A 24119-nucleotide genomic window follows, 5' to 3' on the forward strand; every position below is an offset into this window, starting at 1 on the left:
CATTTTTAATCCTATTATATATCATCTTAATTTAAAATTAGCAAATTTTGCCATCTGGTAAGTCAGACATGTCAAACTTGCGACGTCAAGTGACGTTGCACGACGTATTGGAACTTTTTCCCCATTGCCGGCAATGGGGTGGGTGTGGTTTCGTGACGTATCCGGCCCGTGGGCTGGCAGTTTGACACCCCTGTGGTAAGTTATCCTAAGAAAATTCTGTTTGGAATGGCAACATACAAGTAATTCGTATAATGACAATAGATATGATAAGAACCATGGACATTAATGTTCCATGAAGAGATTTAATATAAATTGGCCATGTGATATTTTTTTATCCTGAGTTTTTATTAGAAAGAACTGCATAGTTGGGGTATACATAACACTTCGGACATCCAATGAATTGCACTTGGGGTTCATATATATCCTTCCAAGTATATACTGTACAAGCACCATTTTCTCCATCCCAAAAAAAAAAAATCCTTCTCAAGCGACATGTAACATTTCTACCATTTGTGTTTTACAATTCTGAATGCCATAGTACATCTTCCAGAATCCATCACTAACAAAGAACTAGGGATATTCAAATTGAGAATGTTCTTGTTGCAAGCAAGCAATTCTGAGACTGTCTGGATGCCAAGTAAACATTTCCCCAGGAAAGGGAAAACAAGAGAAAAACCATCTGCTTGTTTCTAATTTCTCCTTGAAGTGGCTTTCTGCCAAGTAGTCATTAGGGTAATTAAGGGGGAAAACAATCTAATATATTCATTATGTAAATGAATGACAAAGATTAAAAGCAATGAGAGAGGACTAAATATAAATACCTCTGTTTCTTGTAGCATCCCATGGCCTAAACAGACCATGTCTGGACAAGTGATGGGAGAACCACACCCTTCACGGATGGCCAATTGTATGTATTGTTTTAGACACTAAGGAAGAAGAAATATGTAAGTTATAAATCATATGTAAATTATAATAAGCATTATATTCCAGTGGATGGAAACTAATCAAGGGAAGAAGCAACCTAGAACTAAGGAGAAATTTCCTAGCAGTGAGAACAATCAACCAGTGGAATGGCTTGCCTTCAGAGGTTGTGGGTGCCCCATCACTGTAGGCTTTCAAGAAGACACTAGACAGTCATCTGTCTGAAATGGTATAGACTCTCCTGCTCGTGCAGGGAGTTGGACTAGATGACTTCTGAAGTCCCTTCCAACTCTTTTATTCTATATTCTGTATTCTAAGTTTGCCATAAAATGGCAAAAGGCACCTAAACTAGTATTGGAGCTAACTCACCTTTTTCAGCATCATTGTAACTTTGAACTGTCGTTAATCAAATAGTCATAAGTCAGGAACTTTCTCTGGGTTACTATGGGAGGATTGTTAGACTTTTTGATTAATCACACAAAGAGTTAGACTTTAGAGGAGGACAAAATTAGACTTTATATTTATTGGTTGCCATCTAATGGTCATACAAATTCATATAATCAAGCTATAGATAAGGACTGCATAGCTGACAAACTGAAACATCAGAAAACGACTATATCAGTGGTGGCGAACCTATGGCACGGGTGCCAGAGGTGGCACTCAGAGCCCTCTCTGTGGGCACGCGCGCCGTCACCCCAGTCCTAGGCCTTCAGCTGGGTTTTATAAAACCTTTTCGCTTTAGGCCTCCACTGCCATGTGCAAAAAAAAAAAGATTCAATCAGTCAATTTCAACTTCTCATGGGGAAAAAAAGATCTTGCAGAGTTGGAAGTGATTGATTAAACTTTTTAGTCCCACCCAGTCTGGGCCACACCCATCCAATGGGCCACACCCACCTGGCACTCGACGATGCATAAGTGGATTTTGGGTTGCAGTTTGGGCACTCAGTCTCTAAAACGTTCACCATCACTGGACTATATTGTTAAGATTGGATGGGAGCTCTAGACTTCCCTAATAACATTACATGAGGAATGGAATTGAGACCCAGGACTTCTCTGGAAACATCCACTGATAAGGCAATTCTCACTACCCAAGAGCTAAATCATTTAAGTTATACTTTCAGTTCAATTCAGTTCAATTACACGTATTAATCTAGGCACAGATTAGTTATTTTAGGGCTTTGCATAGTCTAGGTCAGAGGTCTCCAAACCTGGCAACTTTAAGATTTGTGGACTTCAATGCCCAGATTTCCCCAGCCAGCTACTATAGTTCACCTGTTGCTGGGCCTGCTTGGTGGAACATGACCCTGGAGGTTCAGGTGGCCCAGGGCAGGATGTATTTTCTTAGTTTTCATTTGTGGTAGTTTTCCTTTAATGGCATGGATATAATTTGCATGAATTGATGCATGGATATACTTAGCAGTATAAAAACGTTATTTAGTAATAACTCTGAAGCAAACACATGAAATTAAAGATGAAGGTCTATGCAGGGGTTCCCTATCTTGGCAACTTTAAGACATGCGCACTTCATCTCCCAGAATTCCCCACTTAGCATTAATCTTGGTTAAGTTGTCAAGATTGGGAAAACTGGTCTATAACGTTGAAAAGAAAAGGGTTTCTCATGTTTTATTTACCCTTTTGATAATTTCCCTTTAAAAAAATCATTCACATACGTTAATGCTAATTTGTTAATGCATTCATGTCAAGGAAGTGCCATGCTTGCAATTTTTAATTAAAGTTAGATAATTCTCTGAATAAGGGTTCTGGATTCCCATAAGTAAATGAACTGAATTCTAATTTTTTTAAAGCTTTCTAAAGCATTTAAACATTCTCTTGCAATATAATTATGACTATCAGAGATATAAATGTAGGTTGAGGTTTAAGATGAGCTGGTAAATGTGAGCTGGGGAATTTATATCCCACAAGTCCATCCCTATTTTGTGGAAATTACACCTAATCCATTGTATTAAGTACATATTCAATGTTAAGTATTTTGTATTACTACAATAGGTGGTGTTATGAAATGTTATTTACTTATTTTGTCATGGTTAAGAACTGCCAATCTCCCTCACATAAGGTGTTCTGATCTTATAACCTGACTAAAAACTGCTTCATCAAGTATCACAAATGCTACCATACAAAAGACTTCTAAACATTACGGTATATCCTCCCACAGAAGTGCTACTGCAAACTAGGATTTTAATCTTCTGGAGTAAAAGGGACACATCAGGGACTTCCCACATTTCCAGAATTTCACAGGAAATTTAAGCAGCATCTCTACCACAAATTGTCTTTTTCAGCTAAATACTAAATAATCAATATCACTTGGCAGCCCATCCCGATCAGAAATAGTCTAGGCAAGAGGCAGGCAACTGTTGTGCACAAAAGAACACTTTGAAAACAGGTCAGGGTTGCCAAGGTTTAGGACTTGTTGCCTATTCACAAAATGGCTGTTAGAAGTGGCCCATCAGAAAAAATCTGTTAACTAGAAGGTAATCTGGCAAAGTTGCTCTTTGACATCCTCCCAGTCCGAGTGAAGGAATGGGAGAGAAGGGAGAAGTCATGTTTAATTCAGCCGAGTTTAAGCAGTAACTCAATCATACTCCTTGCGTGTCCAATCATATTTGGTCAATAAAGAATTCTGTTCTGTTCTGTGTAGGGAACTAGGAATTGCATTGCAGACAAAGGTATAATGTATGAAGGAAGGTTCTCCTCTGTGCCTCACAAAGGAGTTCTCTATCTTTCTAGCTGCCTAACATCCAATGGTCATTCCACACAGTTTTGGCTTCACCCTTTCCATGTTGGTCTGTTCAAACCTGTGCTTTTTTCTAACCCCCACCCCCGCCCGAGAGTTCTGAGTGCCTTGTCCACCATGTCTATAAAGAAACTGACATCCATGGGACAAGTGACGGGAGAAGCACAAATAACTTGCATTTGATGACGATGAGGAAAGATTTAAGTGCACCATTTGCTGCCAAGCGTCTGCTCAAAATTTTCATTTCAAAAACCTTTAGGGATTTATTTGCACTCAGTATGTAGCTCAACCCATCAGGCAATGTGTTCAGATCTCATAGTGCTAACTAATGGCTTAAGAAGGCATTTTGTACTTCCTCTCACCTCAAATCCATCAAGGCCACTTTTAGATAATCTTCCTCGGCATTCACAAACAAAGGGCTGGCTTTTTCAGGTTGCCATTTTAGCCTGTTACATTAACTATCCCTGTGATTCAACACTTTAAAAGGCTTCCAGCTGATTAACTTCAACTCTTACAAATTTTCAGAAAGCAAATGGAAAAAGGAAAAATGCTATAGCAATATGGCAAATGTTAGTATGGAAGATGAAGTTTATACAGAACATAGGACTATATGCCTGTATAAACAAACATACTTAGTCTATTCGGGGCAAGAAGCTACCCATGTAATCTGGTGAGGGCCATACAGGTATTTATTATTATTTATTTATTTATGAGACTTATATACCGCTTTAAGTGCAAGCACTCTCTAAGCGGTGTACACCAGTAAGCAATGTATATATATATATTTACATTGCCCCCAACAATCTGGGTCCTCATTTTACCTACCCCGGAAGGATGGAAGGCTGAGTCAACCTTGAGCCGGTGAGATTTGAACCGCTGACCTGCTGAACACAGTCAGCTAAAGTGGCCTGCAGTACTGCACCCTAACTGCTGCGCCACCTTGGCCCTTACAGCCATTCATTTAGTGAGCATTCGGAGTTACAACAGTACTGAAAAAAGTGACGTGATTTTTTTTTCAAAGTTACAACCATTGCAGCACCCCCAAGGTCATGTGCTCACAATTCAGTTGCTTAGCAACTGGTTCATATTTACCATGGTTGCAGTGTCCCAGGATCATGTGATCACCTTTTGCGATCCTCCGACAAGCAAATCAATGAGGAAGCCAGATTCACTTAACAACCATGTTACTAACTTAACAAATACAGTGATTTGCTTAACAACTGTGGCAAGAAAGGTCATAAAATGGGGCAAAATTCATTTAACAACTGTCTCGCTTAAAGGCTTAGTTGTAGTCTTAAGCCAAGGACTACCTGCATAACTTCTCCACGCTTCATTACAAAACAGTCCTTTTACTTTTTACTTGATGGAGATGCAGGGTGAGTTTTACTGATTTTAACAATACTGTGAAAATGTATGCAAATCTTAAATTTCATTGTACAACAATTTGTTCACTTAGACCTGTTATATCTTGTATAATTAAAGTACAGATTTGTTAATTAAGTCACCTAACAAATAAGTGAGCTTCTAATTTGTTGGCTAAATCTTTGATATCATTTATGGAAAATATCACATCATTGGACAAAATAACAGTCTGACTCCACTAAGAAGATGAAGATATTCCCTCAGATAGTGACATTTTACTCACCATTTTGGATTTTTATAAAGATAACCCTGAGGTAATCTTTCTTTCTTGGACCATTTTTTCTGCAATACAATCTAGTCTCTAATTTTGTTCAAGCATTAACATATAAACCAGATCACTTTCTTATCTTACGTAAGATATTATTAAAATTATTTAAAATTCTCTAAATGATTATTACCAACCAAACATTAAAGTTTATGTTCTCTGTCTGTCAAACACTTTTTTTGTACTTAGGCTTTTTGTCACATTGTTTTTAAAAAGGAAATATTTTTGCCATGATCTTTCTTATTTGCAAGATAGCCTTTTTTCTTTGGAAAGCTTTTATGCTGGGTTTCTGGGTTTGCTCAAGAAAATGCAAACATTTGCAAGCCCCTCTAAAAGCCAGGCAAAATAACCAAAGAAAATTGACAACACTCTGTGAACTTTCCTCCTCCTTGTCAATAGAAGAGCCACCTGCACAGGTGCCAGAGAGCTTTAATTGCTCCTTATTTATAGCATTTCTGACACTTCAATTATAAGGACATTTGCAGGCTGCTTCCAAACGGCTCTTGGATGTTGTTTCTCATTCCATACACTAAGCCAGCATTTCTGCACTTTACAGTCTCCAAACTGGCTTCTGTTAGTATTACTTATAGAGCTTGACTACTGTAATGCACAGTACATGGAGCTGTCCTTGAAGACCTCTTGGAAGCTTCATCTATTCCAGAATGTAGGCAGTAAGAGACATGCATGTTATGTCCATGTAACACTCTGCTTCACAAACTGCACTAACTGTCATTTTTGGTTCCAGGTATGATTCAAGTTGCTGGTCACTCCCTATATAAAGCCTCAGAGGAGCTTTTTCAAAAGGCACTGGACTGTTTTTTCCTTGAGGAAGAAGAAAACGTTTCACTTCTCATCCAAGAAGCTTTATCAGTTCTGATTGATCATCAGAAATGATGAAGAAATGAAGTCTCTTGGAGTGAAATGAAACATTTTCTTCCTCCTTAAGGAAAAAACAGTCCGGTCGCCTTTTGAAAAAGCAGAGTCAACTATGACCTAGAGATGACTGAGAATCTCCACAGACATTTACGTATAAAGCCTTATGTGGCATCAGATCGTATTACTTGAGATATCACCTCTCTCCCATAACATCTGTCTACTTGGTTCAATCTGGCAAGGTTGGCACGCTCTGGGTTCCCTTGACCAAACAATGCCATGTATCAAGTCCTAGGAAGTATATCTTCCCTGTGGTAGCATGTGTGCTCTGGAATGAGGTTCCCCAAACACAAATACACCAAGATTTGCTTTTTCTGCCATCTTTGTTCCTTGGCTTTGTGTTTCTTGTAATGTTACTTGCTTTTAAATGTTTTTTTTTTCTTCAAAATTTTTATTTTATTCAAAAGTAAGTTAAAATACAAAACTCTAAAAAAATCCCCCCAAAAGAATAAAAAATGAACACTAAACACAAAACATTTAAGACATGAAAAAGGTGCATTAAAAAACCAACCCATATATACATGTTATCCCCCCTAATTGAATACTGAACAATACATCACTACAATATTAATTGTAAATTAATATTGTAATTGTAAAACATCCCCCCCATTTTTTTAAAAAAACAACTAGTAAATCTATTTGCAAATTAATGATCTGTCTCTATATGCTATATTAATAATAAAATAATTAACAGGAAGAAAGTTGCTTTTAAATATTTTGGCAAATTGTAAACGGCCCAGTCACAGAGAGTCTGGTAGCATATACATTGAATAAATTATTCTTATTATGTTCTATATTTTAGCAGCAACTGGAAATAGAGCTTTTATTTCTCATGTAAACTTATTCTCCAAGCAGGCTAAGCTACAGCGTACATTTTCTGGGCTTTGGCCTAGTGTGCCTTATGATACAGACAATCGTGGTAGAGCATGATGACTATATCAAGCAAACTTTAGCTCCCTCATAAAAACATTTTCCCGGCCATTGACCCTTTACATGGTAATTTTCCTAGCAAAAGGATTAGTCTGGTAGGATTATTGCCACGAGCTTTTTAATGGTAACTGATTTCTCAATTTGGATGAAGGTCGCAGCTAAGGCAAATAAAAACTTGCAATTGCTATTTGTAAAGTAAGGCTATGCAACATTCTCTAGCTATATTTAGTTTTTTGTCCAGTAATTTATAGCAGCTTATAATATTCATTTACAGATTTTCACTAATAACTTACAAGATTCAACCAAATTCGGTTATACTACTCCGTTCAGGCACCCTTCTTCATTTCTCCATATGATATATTAAACTTAAAACATTTTAATAAAAATGCACATATAAGTCAGACCTTCTGGCAATGGTGTTTACTTCTAGATAAACTCATAGGAAGGCAGACTTAATTTATCAACCTCTCAAAACTAGAAAAGTCCCATTTATTTATCTAGATGTATATATCCACTAATTCGACCTTACCGCTCCTTTGCTATATTTTCCACTGCAATTATTTTGCATCTTCCGCAAATCTGTCTTGGCATGCTGTCTTAGAGCTATATTTGCAGAGAAGCTGCATCCAAATAATCACAACCACCAACCCCACTTGGGTTTCAGCAATCATACTATTTGCTCTTTATACAGCTAAAGGTGGTAAAACACCAGATTCTCTTATTCCATTTTAATGATCTGACTAAATTTGTAATATGTTTTGCTGTTTTATTTTTAAATAAAATACTATACATGTAGAGATCTGGAGCCTAACAACTGTAAAAAGTACCCTTACAATTGGCATTAGGATCTTGATGTAATTCTATAAAGCAGTGGTTCTCAACCTTTTTAATGCCGCGACCCCCAACCGGTCATAAATCGAGGACTACTCAATCGGTCATAAGTTGAGGACTACTCAACTGGTGCAGCACCATTTGCAGAATGGGGCTTTTGGCGGGCTCAGCAGGGCAGAGACAGCCTGGACAATTCCTATTGGCTTTTGAAAGCCAATAGAATTAGACTCTATTCAAGAGAGTCTATTCTAATGGCTTTCAAAAGCCAATAGAATAAAAGGGAGTAGCACAGCTAAGGAAAAGGGGGAAAAAATGGCAGACTGCGTTGTTTGGCGACTCCCGTGAAATGGTCGTTCGACCCCAAATGGGGTCCCGACCCACAGGTTGAGAACCACTGCTATAAAGGGAGTTGCCAACATACAACTTTAAAATGGTTCTCAGTGTGGTTCCCATAATCAATCCCCTTTTAAAGCAGGCTCATGTACTGCATGTTAAGCAGTAATTAGTGTGTGATGCACAAAATCCATTACACTTGATCTGCTATTCAGCAGAGTAGCATATTTCCTGGCTCTTTTCAACAATTTTAGGAATAAAACACAAATAAAAAAATAACGTATCTTTCAAATCAAGCCCAGCTTCTTCTGATGTCATGGATACAAGCAAGTTATTTTCTTAAGAAAAATAGATAAATGTTTGCTATTGCCGTTTTTCAACATTTTTTTTCAGCTTCCCAGTCTCACCTCTAGTCTTGACAGTTCTGGGTGCTCTCCCATCCAGGTGCTAACCAAGTCTGATCTTGCTTAGCTTTCTGAGATCAACTGTCAGTTATCTGACAATACAGAAATTGAGGTACTGTTTCAAAAAGGGTTGGCTGTTAAATGAAAAGTGAATACAAGCATTTTAAATGACAGGGCTCGGTTCAAAGGGATCAAATAGGAATAGAATGAGATGTGCATCTAACTGAAATAGATCTCTCAGAATACCATTTCTAGAAGCACAAAACCAAATTCCACAAAAAATCCATTCATCCTTAATTCGTATTCTTCTTCTCTGCATAGGTCTCAAGAATAGGGCACTGAGAAACAGGATAAACAACTGAAACCACATGTTGCTGCATATATCTACTTCTGCAAAAGAATTTAACCTAAAACAAAGAAAGGAAGCGACAAATGAGTTTACCTGCCAGTTTTCAAGAGACATATTCAAAACAGAAACTGGATACAAATCTTCACTGTACTATACAGTATACAAGATAAAGTAGGTTTATAATGTTGTTAACCTTTTGTGGAGGCCACATTCTCCCACAAGAGAGGGGAAGTGGCAAAGGTCACTTACAATACTTTTATTAAAGACAAATTTGTAGCCATTGTTCTAATTTAAAACATTATAATAGAACTAGTCTTAGTGTGGATGAACTTCTCATACCAATGCAGAATTCTCTATAGTCAGAGATATAGTATAATACTTCACATTGTATATAACATTTTAAAAATGTTAGTATTGCTAATTTATAGCAAATCAAATGTAAATTTGTGTTTTTCTTCAAGCCATCCCAAAACAAAAAGCACTGAAATTTCAAGTAACTAACTTTATCCCTGCTTAAAAACAGTTCTTTTGAATCAGACCAAAAGCCTATTAAATCAATATGTACAGAAGCCGGCTAGATAACTATCCAAAGTCAGATGTGACGATAATAATACTCCATATGCTGTCTGTAATTCAGAAGGTAGTACACTACTTCAAGACTCATGACTATGGAAGTTCTCTATTGCTTGAGTTTATTTTGTACTCTTTTAAAACTATCTGTATTGGTGAATGTCACCATAGGCTGATGGCGGTGAGTTCAGCAGTTAAGTATATTTTGTACTAAATCACCATCTATTTAGTTTCAATAGAGGATCCTATCTTACATCTGAATCATGGAATTTTAATAAAAACAAATTGGGTCCTTGTGAGCCCCAAATTGCTTTTTCAAATATTATAGCAGAGTTTTGAGAAATCAGTGGTGGCTCTTGAAATTACTAGATCTTCTATAGACAGCTAATTTAGTATAGAAAATCTCTTGGATATGAAAAATGTGTTGCCAGTCCCAGTACATTATATTGCCCTTGTTATTAGACATATCTCTTGTTAATATGGAGAGCAAAACATGGTTTATTAAACATATGGTGTCTGATCATATTTGACTCTTCTTTTCCTTCATTTTCGCTTAGCAACAGAAATTTTGGGCTCAGTTGTGGTCATAAATCAAGGATTATCTGTATCCTAACAGTTATTTGTGTGGGTTGTTTAATATATTGGACGTGTTACACAGGTAAATTGTTTAATATGTGCAGCCTCAAACAAATACAGGGTCTAGATCTCTGTCTTACAGTATATTAGACAAAATAGGTCCACAACTGGTTCAGACAGATTCTTTTTTAAGAATACCAGGAAAATCATACACCAGTTATTACAACTATTACACTGTCTTGTGGTTGTCAATGTCTGATATATCACTAGGTATAGAGAACCTATGGAATGATTTTATAGGACAGGAAAATGAAGCACTACCAGGGCAATAATCATATTAAGTGGGGCTTTAACCTGGGCCAAAAAATTAGTTTCAATAAACATCTCAAATAGGCCCCTCCCTTGTGCACAGAAATATAAAATGGGGGAGGGAAATGCTTATTCAGACTTCTAAAGTTCTGCTGCCATAGCTGTTACAATAAAAGTAATCCTAACCTCTACATTCTATGATTGTAATGAAAATACTTCTCTTGAAATGAAACTTACAAAAATATAATTAACAATCTATAGATATTATCAACTCAATTGTAAGATTAGATGTTGTAAGAACAGCTATTAAGACTAAAAGACACTGAGACAACACCCAAGATCTTCTCTTGAATTCTAATTTACATGAACAAAATGCTGAAATACTACTCAGGTTTCAAAATAAAGCATACATTATCAAACTCACCCCAATGAACTTGTTAAGAGTTCACACAAATGTTGTAAGAGGTCATGTAAGCAAGCATTTTGTGAAATACGAAGTCTATGCCCCCATTCCTATTCCTAGCAAATAAGATTACTAGGAGCTTCAGCACGCAAATTATTTTTTATTTACGTATTCATTCAGATGTATGTGCTGTTCCAGTCACATGCACATATATATTTATACATATGCATGCAAAATAAATATAAAACCATACACATATAGCTTTTTGAGATATTTTACTGCATAAGAAATAGATAATATAGGCCTGGAGAGCAACAGGAATATATTTGTTACAAATTGCTACTGATATTAAGACCCGTACTTAAAAGGAACCTATTATATCTGTGTGAATACTGAAACTTAGTATTTTTTAAATGACATACATACATACATACATACATACATGGGCAGGTGTATATCAATAACTATTGAGATGCTCTTTCTGGTCTAGGATTGTCTAGACCAGGGGTGTCAAACTGCTGGCCTGCGGGCCGGATGCATCAGGGCGAAACCGTGCCCATCCCATTGCCGGCAATGGAAAAAAAGTCAAGACACGTCGCGACACGTCTAGACCTTAATATCTCACGATCTCTGGACAATAACCAGAGTATCTTCTTAGTTGTGGCTGTCTGTAGAAATATGTCAGGAATCTTCAGTTTACTAGTTCCATTAAACTGCACTCTTCATTCATCTGTTTGAGTCCTTTGATGGAATATTGGAATATGGATTTTACTTTATTGAAAAAGTTTTTGGATCTGAAAGTTCCTAAACCAAAAACTTGAAGCATTAGGAACACTGGGGTTATGTTGATACTTTTATTTTCATATGGGAAACCAACCTAATACAGGTTATGAAAAGCTCTGTATACGTACAGCTAGTAGAAAAACATTAAATAAAGCAGTGATGGATCAAATAAATGATCATGGAGGCAGGGAGTAGCCCATCACAAGGCCCATCACCAGTTCACAAGCAGAAAGTAGCCCATCACAAGGCCCATCACAAGTTCACAAGCAGAAAGTAGCCCATCACAAGCTCACAAGAAGGACTCTAGCAGCTTCCATTTAAATCCTTAACAACTGATAGAAAAAAAAAGGTTTCTAAAAATCACTTATATTTCCTTATATATTTACTATTACAATTGATATGTTAGCTGAGTGGTAAATCTTTTTCACATCTGACAAAATACAGACCTGAACACTATTAATTCCTTACCTCTATCACTATTGCAGAATTTTAATTAAAGAACTAAATTCCAAAATTAGTTAAGGAAAGCATGAAGAGTATAATTTCTGGAGCTCTTTCTAATTTTTTTGTCAACACCTGCCATAGGAACCCTGTATTTTCTTATGTGTAACAAAACAATGCATTGCACCTCATCTATGTCTCTCTATTCCACTTCCATCTGTGTGCTTTTGTGCGAGTATGTACACTAAGAAGCACGAATGAGGAGGGAGTTGGATAGGCTTTAGAATAGGGTTTAGAATGGAGCAGGAGCTACCATTCTGAGTCACTTCCATCACTGCCCATCCCATAAGGATTTTTTTTCTATACTTCTATACTTTTTTTCACCTCAGTCCAAATTTTGCCCATTTTCAAAGTCAATCTTTTTTTTTTTCATTGATTTCTTCTGCCACACCACATTTGGACCTGTTCTATTTTCAGACAATTGTCCTAGTGACAGATAGAGGGACAGATAGTTTTGCACTCCTTTACATGATTTTTACCCATCATTTTGCTGGGTTAGTAGGAATAAAAAGAGGACCCATAGCTTGGCAGACAAGGACATGATCTGTATGGCTGTATTTTAGGTGTAATCTCTCGCATCTACAAAATGTCAGCAACGGATAAGGGATGCTCGGTTATAGAGGCACTGCAGTGCTGCTACTCAAGTATAATAGACAACCCTGAGCCTAAAATGTTCAATGTAATAAAGCATTATAACAATCAGAAGAATACAAGCTGTATATTTATTACTGATGGGAAAGGTCAGGGCTTTGCAGATGCTAGTTTTCTTCCTCTTTTTTTTTTTAAATTAAAGTATCTGGGGAAAAAAAGTATCTAAAAAAATAAAATAAGATGTTTAGAACCTGGTGCATAAATGACCATGAATATTATGTTGTCTACCCTACTCTAGAATATAATATTGAAAATATAATTCTTAATTATTGCATTAATCTATTAGTTAATGTTACAAAGATGTTTTTTAGCTCATTCTTTTCTTTCAACGATAGATACATTGCTGTCCATACTTACTGAGGTACAAAAGATGCAATTGCAGTCCTGAAGAGCAGTCATCTTATCCAGTGAATATTCATATAAGCACATTTTGCAAGTCACCAAAGACTCCAAGGGTAATTCCCCGACTTCTGCTACTCTGGTTGTCATGGTGCTGAAGCAGTTTTTAGTAGCAGAGGACATCAGTTTAAACACACCCAGCAATTCTGCAAGATATAAATCAGAATGTGCCAATGAGAATTATTTTGCAAGCTAAAATTTAACATAACGGAATTTTAAGCAATGTATAGGTGACATCTTCTACAGCTCCATTTTTTAACTGTTCTTTTACTCATCAATATAGACTGTCAAATACACGGATTAGGCTAACCTAATTCTACAGCAGCCTTCATCAATTCAGGTAGAGGAAACACAGTCAGATAAATCAACAATATAAGCTTACCAGAAATATTTTCTATCAGAAATGTTCATAATATGCCATAAAAGCTATGGTTTGGTCCACAACTAGACAAAATGAGCCACTTCCTCAGATTCTACAAACTCAAAATAATTCCTGATGATTCCACAAAACTTTGCCCTGCTTATCACTTTAGACCAACCCTGCCAATATGTAGCTTTCCAAGCAGACCTGCGCAGCCCACAGATGTTTTTTAAAAGTTAATAAATTCACCATTGTTGCCCCCAAAAGATGCACTGTCAAGAACCTACAAAACTTCCCAGGCCACATTGCCACCACCAGCTCCAACAATGCTGCAATTCTGTTAGCTGCAAGATATATCAGGTATTCCTTTGTGGCCTCCAATGATTTTTAATTTATCAATGTGACACTTTCCTGTGTACTAATTCTGCAGATCTGCTATGGACTCTGTCCAACTGGCATCCATCCCAGATTGTATACCCCTAAGGAACCAACAACTTCAACCTGTATATCTAGTGAAGCATTTCCCAGAAAGATCCAGCTTACCCAGTCTGGTAGACCGTTCACCTTATGTTTGGTTGACCTATGTAATATGGACAGAGCATTTGATAAAATTGCCCCAGCGCAACTTCTCTCCAGTCACTAATAAAAAAGAAATGCCTGGTCTATATGCCTGAGGAAATTTGAGGGAAACAAAGTGCCTGAAGAGATGTTGACATAAAACTCAAAGTGGACACCACCAAGTACTGTTAAGAGCACAAGTCTCAGCCTACACATTGGTGATAAGAATGGCAAAATGTCCGTTCTTCTCCATGCCGATTGTATCTGCAGACTTCTGAGTAGAGGCCCTGTTTCATGTGTGGACTAGTGCAGTACGCTGTACCTAGGTCTGTTCTTGAAGACCATTTGGAAGTAAGGCTGGTCAAAATGAAGTGGCGCAAGCAGTTGTGCTTGCATCTTGGTGCACTCATGTAACATCTCTGTTACACAAACTGCATTGGTTACCAATATGTTCTAAGTCCTAGGGGATCACCTATATATCTCTTCATGGCAAAGACCCTCACATTCTGAGGGTCAGGATTTTTCTTCTGACATTTCTGCCAGGCCGGTAAAATCTGACAGAGTGGGTGTCTTTATATCCTGACAATTAAGCAATGTCATCTGTTGAGGTAAACAGTTTATTCTATCAGGGCTCCTGCCCTTTAAAATAGCTTTCCCCAGAGTTCAGACTATATCAAACCTGCCAGCCATCAGAAGGCCTGTAAAAACCTCTTTTCCCACAAACACTGGAGCAGGTCACAATAGGTCAATCTGTTACATATTAATTGTTTTGTGTTATGTGTTTCCTGATACTTGAGTTTACTTTGGGTTCATTTTGTTTGCTTTTTTAGCATAAAAACATCTTGAGTTTTTAATTCCCACTCCTCCTAATCAGTTTCGAGTTGGGGCAGCCTTATAAATCAAAATTATAAAGAAGCATAAACACATAAATAATACACAGCAAATATTTTGGCAATCCTGGTTGGGAGTTTTGGAGGACTGCGAATCCAAATGGTTTGCCAAGTGCCAGAATGAGAAAGCCTGATTTACTGAAAAGCTGGTACCTTGGTTTGAAATCTATTAATGCTGCTGCTTTATACTCTGTACATGGTGAGTTTCTAGAACCATAGATTTTATGGTGGCCTAAAGACCTCATAAGCATTTGCAAACCTAATCAAATTAAATAATTCATAGGTCTGACTTGCCAGCAAACTTGTGTACTGTTAATAGCAAACCAACTTTGAAGTTCATCAAGGTTTTACAAGCCTGCTAGTTACAGGCAAGAGTCTAGGAAAGTACCCAGACAGAATAATGCTACTATAAAGCAGAATCATTTAATGATTTCTGCTATACAGACACTTTGAGTAAATGAGTTTTATCCAATAGTTTAGCTGGTTTGTTTTCACCTATTATATTCTTTGTTCATGAACACTGGAAGCTAGAATATATATTGCTTTTAAACTTTGTGCAAAGTAAGAACTTGACCTGCAAATTATATTTGTCTGAATGTGTTCTTCCTACATACAGGCTTTTTCATATTAACAACATGCAATCTGTGTCACAGGTCTCTCACTATTCATCAAAGTACCAAAGAGTAATTGCTGTTTGTGTTGCATCAGTCAGCTACTTAAATTTTGTATATGTATGTACTACCAGATATTCATCTTTCTGCACACAAAAAAAACTAATAATTGTGCCTACTTTCAAATGAAATTACACAATGAAGGCTCATTGAATTACAGAATCCTTTTCTATAAAAGTAATTGTCTTCCTCTAACTGCATATAATAACAACTCTTTTATACAACAAACTATTCCCTTTCAAACATTGTCAGAAGTTTTGGCAACATTTTTTAGCAAACTCACAATCCCCAAGCTACTGTTCTATAGCTGCTGCAGCTATTCGTATCAGTGAAACAACAATACATCAAAGGTTTCATTTATTTGGGTTGACAATTTATTTTCCATTTGATCCATCCATACATATTCCTCCTGCCTTCTTTGGACTCTCTTCCTGGCTGTGCCTCCCTTATTCTATGCCTTGTAAAAACATGTGCATATTTGCTAATGTTTTATTAATATACAGATAAAAGTAACATTTCCCTTAAGTCAGCCATGACTCCTGATGACATCAAGAGCAAGTCTATACGGGGGGGGGGGGGATTGGCAACCCTACAGAGATAACCCATAGGCTCATGAGTAAGGGAGAACAGAATGATCTGGATGAAATTATTGAACCAGCAATCCTAGTCCATGCTTCGCTACATGAAGTTTGTTCTTCCTAACCTACAATAAGCAGCAAGTTAAAATCGGAACATTGTGAAATTCTATTTCCAGTATTATTGTAGTAAGAGGGACCATATGACATAAGACACATTTGTGTCCCGGAAATCTTAATCAGTGTAAAAATACTTTCAAAGAGAGCATGGCGTCAGCTTCCAGTAGGAGAGTTGCCATCGCTTCATTTCATAGACTCTCAGCACTTATCTACAATAGCATCAGCATTTCTTTCTGCTTAGCAGAAAGCTATTTATCCTGTTGATCTCTGGTGTTGTTGAATGTCCTTAGATATCTGGTACGCATCAATGTATACAATGTGTCTTTGTTTTGCTGGTAATTGCTGTTCCATCAGCAGAATGACATGACTTGATGCAGTCATATATAAAATAGATTTGCCAGGATTAACTAGTTGACTGTCACTGAGTTTTTTATTAGCTAATCATGGCATTCATGGTTGAAAATAGTAGATTTTTCCTCAGAAAATAGAATTAAATTAGAATTGTCCACTGAAATTCTTTATTTGGAACATTATTGTATATTCTTTCTCCATATGCCCATGGGAATTCTCTTTTATGATTTTCTCCCAGGGATTGGCCAGAATCAAACCTGCTCAACTTCACAACTAAAGTGTATAAAAATACTCAGCACACTGAGTGGGATTCTAAGTACTACAACTCTTAAGGTTAAAACAGCAGCCTACGTTTTGAGAAAATCAAAGTTTTATTAAGAACTTACACTTAATTTGAAACCTGTTAGTCTAAAAATCTGAGTCCTTAATGTATGCTAAAGCAATCATTTTTTTTATTGGCTTCGGGAAGTTTTATCTTCAACACTGCAACACAGTGTTTTTGTTTCTAATCTTTCAAGAACATTATGTGTATAGATTATAACAAAGTCTATTTAAAAATTAATTTCCCCACAGAATATTGGGAAAGACTAGAAGAGATAAGCAAATGCTAATACTTCATCCATTTAAAAGCACCCAATGTGCAGAATATTTTATGTTGCTTGGAAGCAATAAAACCCACTAACAGGAAAAAGGAAAAACATTGAGTGGTAGCTATGGTGCAGGTATTCAAAATACCATCAAGACCCTTGTTATGCACAAAATGTGTTACTTTCCAAAGGCCAACACTTTATTAAAGCAGCTTTTCTCAACTTGGTTGTCCCACAGAAGTATTGGTTCACCCTCTGGAGAGATAATGCAGATTAAAATGCCAAACATTTTAGGGCACCATGTAAGAGAATGCTGTATGACATTTCAAAGCTGAGCAATTAAAATATAAGACAACGTTAAGAGCTGATACAGTTCTTTAATTGTATATTCCCTGATTTCTTTACTGGGTACTAGCTACATTCATGAATTTTATATACATTAGCTACAATGAAAGCAGAAAACAATCTATCAAAGATGTCAGCTTCCCTTACCAACTAAGAATAAATAAGTCGAAAAAAGATTTTAGAACATCATAATAACTGTATCATAATAGATGCACAATGGAATCAAATGCATAGTTAAGAAATGATATAAAAAAGTGAAACAAAGTGTAGACCCCTCAAACAAAAAAGAATTTTTGTTTGAGAGGTCTACAGCACCAACTATGAAAAAGGAATTAAACAAAATCTATTATCCCGACTTGTATTCAGTTTAATTGATTTTCCAACACTAAACAAAAACTTGAATAAGCATTTGTCCGATTATGTAATAATGATCCAACCTTTGACAAGCACTAATTCTGATCCCACATATGAACTTCTCATTTTGCTTTTCATTTAAACAGGGTTTCTCAACCTTGGCAGGTTTAAGATGTGTGGACTTCAATTCCCAGAATTCCTCAGGTAGCATGGCTGGCTGAGGAATCCTGTGAGTTCAAGTCCACATATGGTTAAGTTGACAAGGTTAAGAAACATGCTTTTGAGGATGGCAGAAAGGAAGATGATCCTGTAGTAGTCTGGGAGCTGAAGACCACACAACCTAAAGTTCCAGAGTTGAGAAAGATTGTATTAGACAAAAGTAATGTCTTTGATTGAAATCATCCTACATACACAAAAGACAGAAAGACAGGAAGGAAGGAAGGAAGGAAGGAAGGAAGGAAGGAAGGAAGGAAGGAAGGAAGGAAGGAAGGAAGGAAGGAAACCAAACCCCTAAAGTCAAGTGTTGTCATTTCTTTCATTATTTCTTTATAATTTTTAATCCCATTTTATTATTTATTTATTATTTAATTCAACTTGGACAGTGCCTGACTCCAACTGACTCTGGCCACCAACAGTAACATAAACTAACGCAAACCCAAAACAAATAGCATCCTAAACTCATGACAGTCCCAAAACTGTGTACAATTTTCCAAATGACACACTTTTTTTTTTTTAAAGTAAGGAGGCCAGTTTTGCACAAGCAATGTTGAGATATTTACAGATCTAATGAAGGTTGGCAGAAGCAGGAGTTATATGCCACGCCCACAGCTACTGAAAATAAAGAAAATATGTCAGGCGGTAAATACATCACAGCATTGCCAACACTTAGATCTACATCCAAAAGCCCTATTGGGCTGAAACCTGCTGCCCATTTTCCCAAATCATCTTTTTCCTGTGTGAAAAAGCTCCCATTTTCTCCCTTGCTGTCAAATGTACTTTACTAAAGAAATAGTTAATGTTATTTGGCATATTTTATGGTTGCAAATAGCAGAGGATGTCAATTTTGCTTCCTTTGCCCAGCTCTTCATTATTGTATGACTTCCTTGGCTGACGGTGACCCTACTTTCTTTGCCAGCAAAAGATCCTTGGGAGACATTCCAGGAGAAAGTTTTATACTGAGGTTTATGCGAAGAAGTGGAGCCTGCCTACCAGTTAAAAATGATTGTGTGGAGTCAGGACCCTTACATGCCTTGACAATCTTGTAACAGCGGTAATGAAGGAAGATAGAATTTGGGAGAAAAATTAAAGCAAACTCTTCTCCACCATATTGAATAACAGGACTACGGGGGGGGGGGGGAATCATTACTATCTACAGGTAGTCCTTGACTTACAACCATTCGTTTAGTAACTATTTGAAGTTAAAATGGCACTGAAAAAGTGACTTATGGCTGTTTTCCCACTCAGAACCGTTGCAGCATCCCCATGGTCACGTAATCAAAATTTGGCCGCTTGGCAACTGGCATGTATTTATGACGGTTGCAGTGTCCCGGGGTCACCTTTTGCGACCTTCCGACAAGCAAAGCCAATGGGGAACCCAGTTCTACTTTATAACTGTGTTACTAACTTGTGGCAAGAAAAGGTTGTAAAATGGGACAAAACTCACTTCACAACTGTCTCGCTTAGCAACAGAAATTTTGGCTTCAAAATTTTGGTCGTAAGTCGAGGGCTAACTGTATACACAAAGCCCATGCCGTATGGAAAGCAAAATTTTTAGAAAGCTATTTTGTTTTAGTTTGCTGCAATTTCAACCCCATTACAGGTCCCCGACTTACAATCACAACTGAGCCCAAAATTTCTGTTGCTAAGCGAAACATTAGCTAAGTAAATGTTGTCCTCACTTTACCCACCTTTCTTGCCACAGTTGTTCAGTGAATCGCTGCAATTGTTAAGTTAGTGACATGGTTGTTTAAGTGAATCAGGCTTCCCTATTGACCTTGTTTGTAAGAAGGTCACAAAAGGTGATCACGTAACCCTGGGACACTGCAACCCTCATAAATATGAACCAGTTGCCAAGCCTTTGAATTTTGATCAAATGACCATGGGGATGCTGCAGTGGTCTTAAGTGTGAAAACAGTCCTAAGTCAATTTTTTCAGTGTAACTTTGAATGGTCACTAAATGAACTATGGAAACTTGAGGGCTACCTGCATTACCTATCCATTATTTCTTTACTCATTTTCTCCAAGTTGTAACTGACACCACCTCTCTGAGGTCAGCCTTCCACATGCATTATAACAATATTTTCCAGAATTCCCAGACTATATTAGGTGAAAAAATTCAAGGAATTGAAGTGGCAGCAGTTTGAAATGTTCTGGGATTGGAGAAGGCTATTTGTCAGCCTTTTGAGTCTGAAAGTACATCTGAAGGGCAGATACATCTAGCTTTAGCCACAGAAACCCTATTTTGTCTATCCTAGCTTTCAGTTGTTTCCCTTCAGGCCCCTTGCTTTGCCCTGCAAATTCCTGGAATGGTCATGTGGCGGTTGTTGTTGTCAAAGAGCTCATACAATCCTGACTCAGAGCAGCAATAGATTCAAGGCTAACTCCCTTTTCTTGTTGTAGATACCAATCAGACCTTTATTAAGGTCACAGGCCAGCATGAGAAGAGTGGAATATAAACAATAAATTTTAAAAGGCTAAAAATATTATATACCTACGCAAGCACCCACACACACCAGCATAAGGAGGGTGGTGTTCACAGGATTGAAGAAGTATAAAAGATAAAAGTCTAATTTAAAAAAAAAAAATGTTTTAAAAAGAGTCTTTAAAAATCTAAAGGGAGAGGTAAGAACATTAGATGGATATAGGGGAACTTAAAAACCAGTATATGGCAGACTAAATCTATCACAATGCAAGGAATTTGCAAATAACCAATTAGATGCTCGTTAAGATTAGTTTATGACACTGGTCCTCAATGATGGATTTTAAGCAGTGGTGGGATTCAGCCAGTTCATACCACTTCGGCAGAACTGGTAGCTAATTTTTAGTTGCCCAGGCCCAGAATGGACTTCCGGAAGCAGCATCCACACAGAGAACCGGTTGTTCACATATTTGAATACCACAACTGATTTTAAGAACTGCTGTCCAGAACCTGGAAACATTATATGTTGTAACAAGATTAGTATCTGCAAACAACAGGAAGGTGTGGAATTGTCCTATGCACTCTAGGTATTTATATTGTAATGGCGAGATGACAACTATTATGAACCTCTCTGTAATACAGGCACTGGAAAAGTACATGCTATGTTGCTTCTATGTGTCCAAAGTCACAAGGGCATTGTCTCTCTGGGTAAGGAATTTTCCTGTTATCGGCCCTCAAGGACAGCTGAGGACATGACATTGTATCAGAGTAAAGGCCTCTGGTGGTTAGGTATTTTTAGTCAAATATGTCACAGGGGAGGCAGAGTATCTATTGGATTCATTGGCAATAAAGTTTAGGGACCTGGCTAGCTCCAATTAGTGCTCTGTGTCTGTTACACACTGTTTAACGGGAGCCTTGGCCTGAGCATCACAACCCATGCTGAATGGAAAACCTGGAGAGAAGCCCAAGGATGAGATTTTAGTTGCCACTGTTTTTTTCACAGTGGACTAAAAGTCATCCATCATAGTTAGTGAGGCAAGACCAAAAGGGGGGGAAAAAGATAGGATCCAGTTTGGCTCGGTCACCAGGACCAATGGTTTTGTCTTCTGAGCTTTTGGACTAGAGCCCATCTTCAGTGAACACACTCTGCTAGAGAGACGTTCCCTGAAGATGGGCTCCAGTACAAGTCCAAAAACTTAGAAGATAAAGCCACTGGTCTCAGTGATTGACCCAGATTGGATCCTGCAACATTATCCTGGGATACATATATTTGCCTTCATTTGTGACAAAAAGGATAGTCTGAGCTAATAGTTGAGTATGTCACCCTCACTCTAGATGCCACTTTCATGAGGCCTGTCTCCAGTCTCAGGATGGCATTAGAGACCCATTTTGGGACTTGAAAGAAAGGCTGATCTTCGAAATTTAGATTGAACAAGTTGTATTGACACAAAATTGGGGAAGAGGCTCAAGAGCACCATAAAGTAGTTGTGTTATTGGCTTAGCTTCAAATAGTTTGAGTGCAGCAGGTTATAGTAGCCACCTCTTGTTTGAGGATAACATTTTCAGCAGTGTAGTCTCCATGGAGATCCCTATGGTTACCAGAATGAAGGTATTGAAACAGGTGATCTGCTCAACCTTGTCACTATCCTCCAGGAATGGCTCTTGGATCTTTTGGCAAATGTTACGATTTTGGTTTTCTGATATTTGAGTACTAACTTGGACTGCAAGGCATTCAAACCAGTCAGTCCTAGAAGAGATCAACCCTGACTGCTCTTTAGAAGGCCAGATCCTGAAGTTGAAACTCAAATACTTTGGCCACCTAATGAGAAGGAAGGACTCACTGGAGAAGGGCCTAATGCTGGAAAAAATTGAGGGCAATAGAAGAATGGGATGACAGAGAATGAGGTGGCTGGATGGAGTCACTGAAGCTGTAGGCGTGAACCTAAATGGACTACAGAAGATGGTAGAGGACAGGAAGGCCTGGTGGAAGGTTGTCCATGGGGTCGCGATGGTTGGACACGACTTCGCAATTAACAACAACAACTGGCATCCTTGCATTACTGTGTTAGTTCTCTCAAGATTTTTTTAAGGCCAATAGAGGCTCTTGAAAATGTTACTACATCATCTGTATAGATTAAAACAGAGATGTATGTCTTCCAGCAAGTTTTGAGTGTTGGTTTGGGAAGGTGTGAAAGTTCGTGTTGAGAAGATGGCCCACCATGGAGTTAATACAGAAATTGAATAACAGTGGGGTCAGTATAGCCTTGCTTTATGCCTTACTCAGTTCCAATGGCACTGGTGAGGTGCTCCTTGGAGTTACATCTTATTTTGAGTGAAGTCCCTTCATGTACACACGTATTAAATGAAATAGAAGTAGATCAATCAAGGAGGCTTCTAGTTTTTCTCACAATTTAGCTTGGGATATTGAATCAAAAGTTGCTTTGAAGTCTATGAAAGCAGCATGTAGGGAAGTTGTGTTGAGGGAAGAAGCATTTTTCAATGAGATGATGTAATACGAGGCATTGATCAATAGTAAATCAGCCTTTCCTAAAGCAGACTGCTTCTCAAATTTGCAAACAACACCAAGTTGGCAGGAATAGCCAACACTCCAGAAGACAGGCTTAGGATACAGGAGGATCTGGACAGACTTGAACACTGGGCGCTATATAACAAAATGAAATTCAATGGTGAAAAAAGTAAGGTTCTACATTTAGGCAAGAAAAACCAAATGTATAGGTATAGCATAGGGGGTACCTTACTCAATAGTAATAACTGTGAGAGGTACTTTGGAGTCCTAGTGGACAATCACTTAAATATGAGTCAGCAGTGTGCTGCAGCTGCCAAAAAAGCCAACACAGTGCTGGGCTACATTAACAGAGGAATAGAATCAAGATCATGTGAAGTGTTAATACCACTTTATAATGCTTTGGTAAGGCCATACATGGAATACTGCATCCAGTTTTGGTCACCATGATGTAAAAAAGATGTTGAGACTCTAGAAAAAGTACAGAGAAGAGCAACAGAGATGATTAGAGGACTGGAGGCTAAAATATATAAACAATGGTTGCTGGAATTGGCTATGTCTAGTTTAATGAAGAGAAGGACTAGGGGTGATACGATAGCAGTGTTCTGATATCTCAGGGGTTGCCACAAAGAAGAGTGAGTCAAGCTATTCTTCAAAATACCTGAAGGCAGGACAAGAAGCAATGGATGGAAACTAACCAAATAGAGAAGCATCCCAGATCTAAGGAAAATTTTCCTGACAGTTAGAACAATTAAGCAGTGGAACAACCTGCTTCCAGAAGTTGTGAATGCTCCAACACTAGAAGTTTTAAAG

The 24119-nt window shown here is 37.6% G+C and overlaps 1 protein-coding gene across 1 annotated transcript in view; it reads right to left on the reverse strand.

Annotated features, from left to right (window-relative positions):
- Positions 1-24119, reverse strand: part of RNF144B (ring finger protein 144B) — a 47803-nt gene that overhangs the window by 16395 nt on the left and 7289 nt on the right. The window contains exons 2-3 of the mRNA XM_039322634.1: positions 13291-13478; positions 822-926 (exon numbers count right to left, since the gene is read on the reverse strand). Of these exons, the coding sequence (XP_039178568.1) occupies positions 822-926; positions 13291-13455 (270 nt within the window). The 5' untranslated portion in view covers positions 13456-13478. The remainder of the gene's footprint in view (positions 1-821; positions 927-13290; positions 13479-24119) is intronic.

The sequence above is a fragment of the Crotalus tigris genome, unplaced genomic scaffold (genome assembly GCF_016545835.1).
Source record: "Crotalus tigris isolate CLP2741 ecotype Arizona unplaced genomic scaffold, ASM1654583v1 scf7180000024119.3904262, whole genome shotgun sequence".
NCBI lineage: Eukaryota > Metazoa > Chordata > Lepidosauria > Squamata > Viperidae > Crotalus > Crotalus tigris.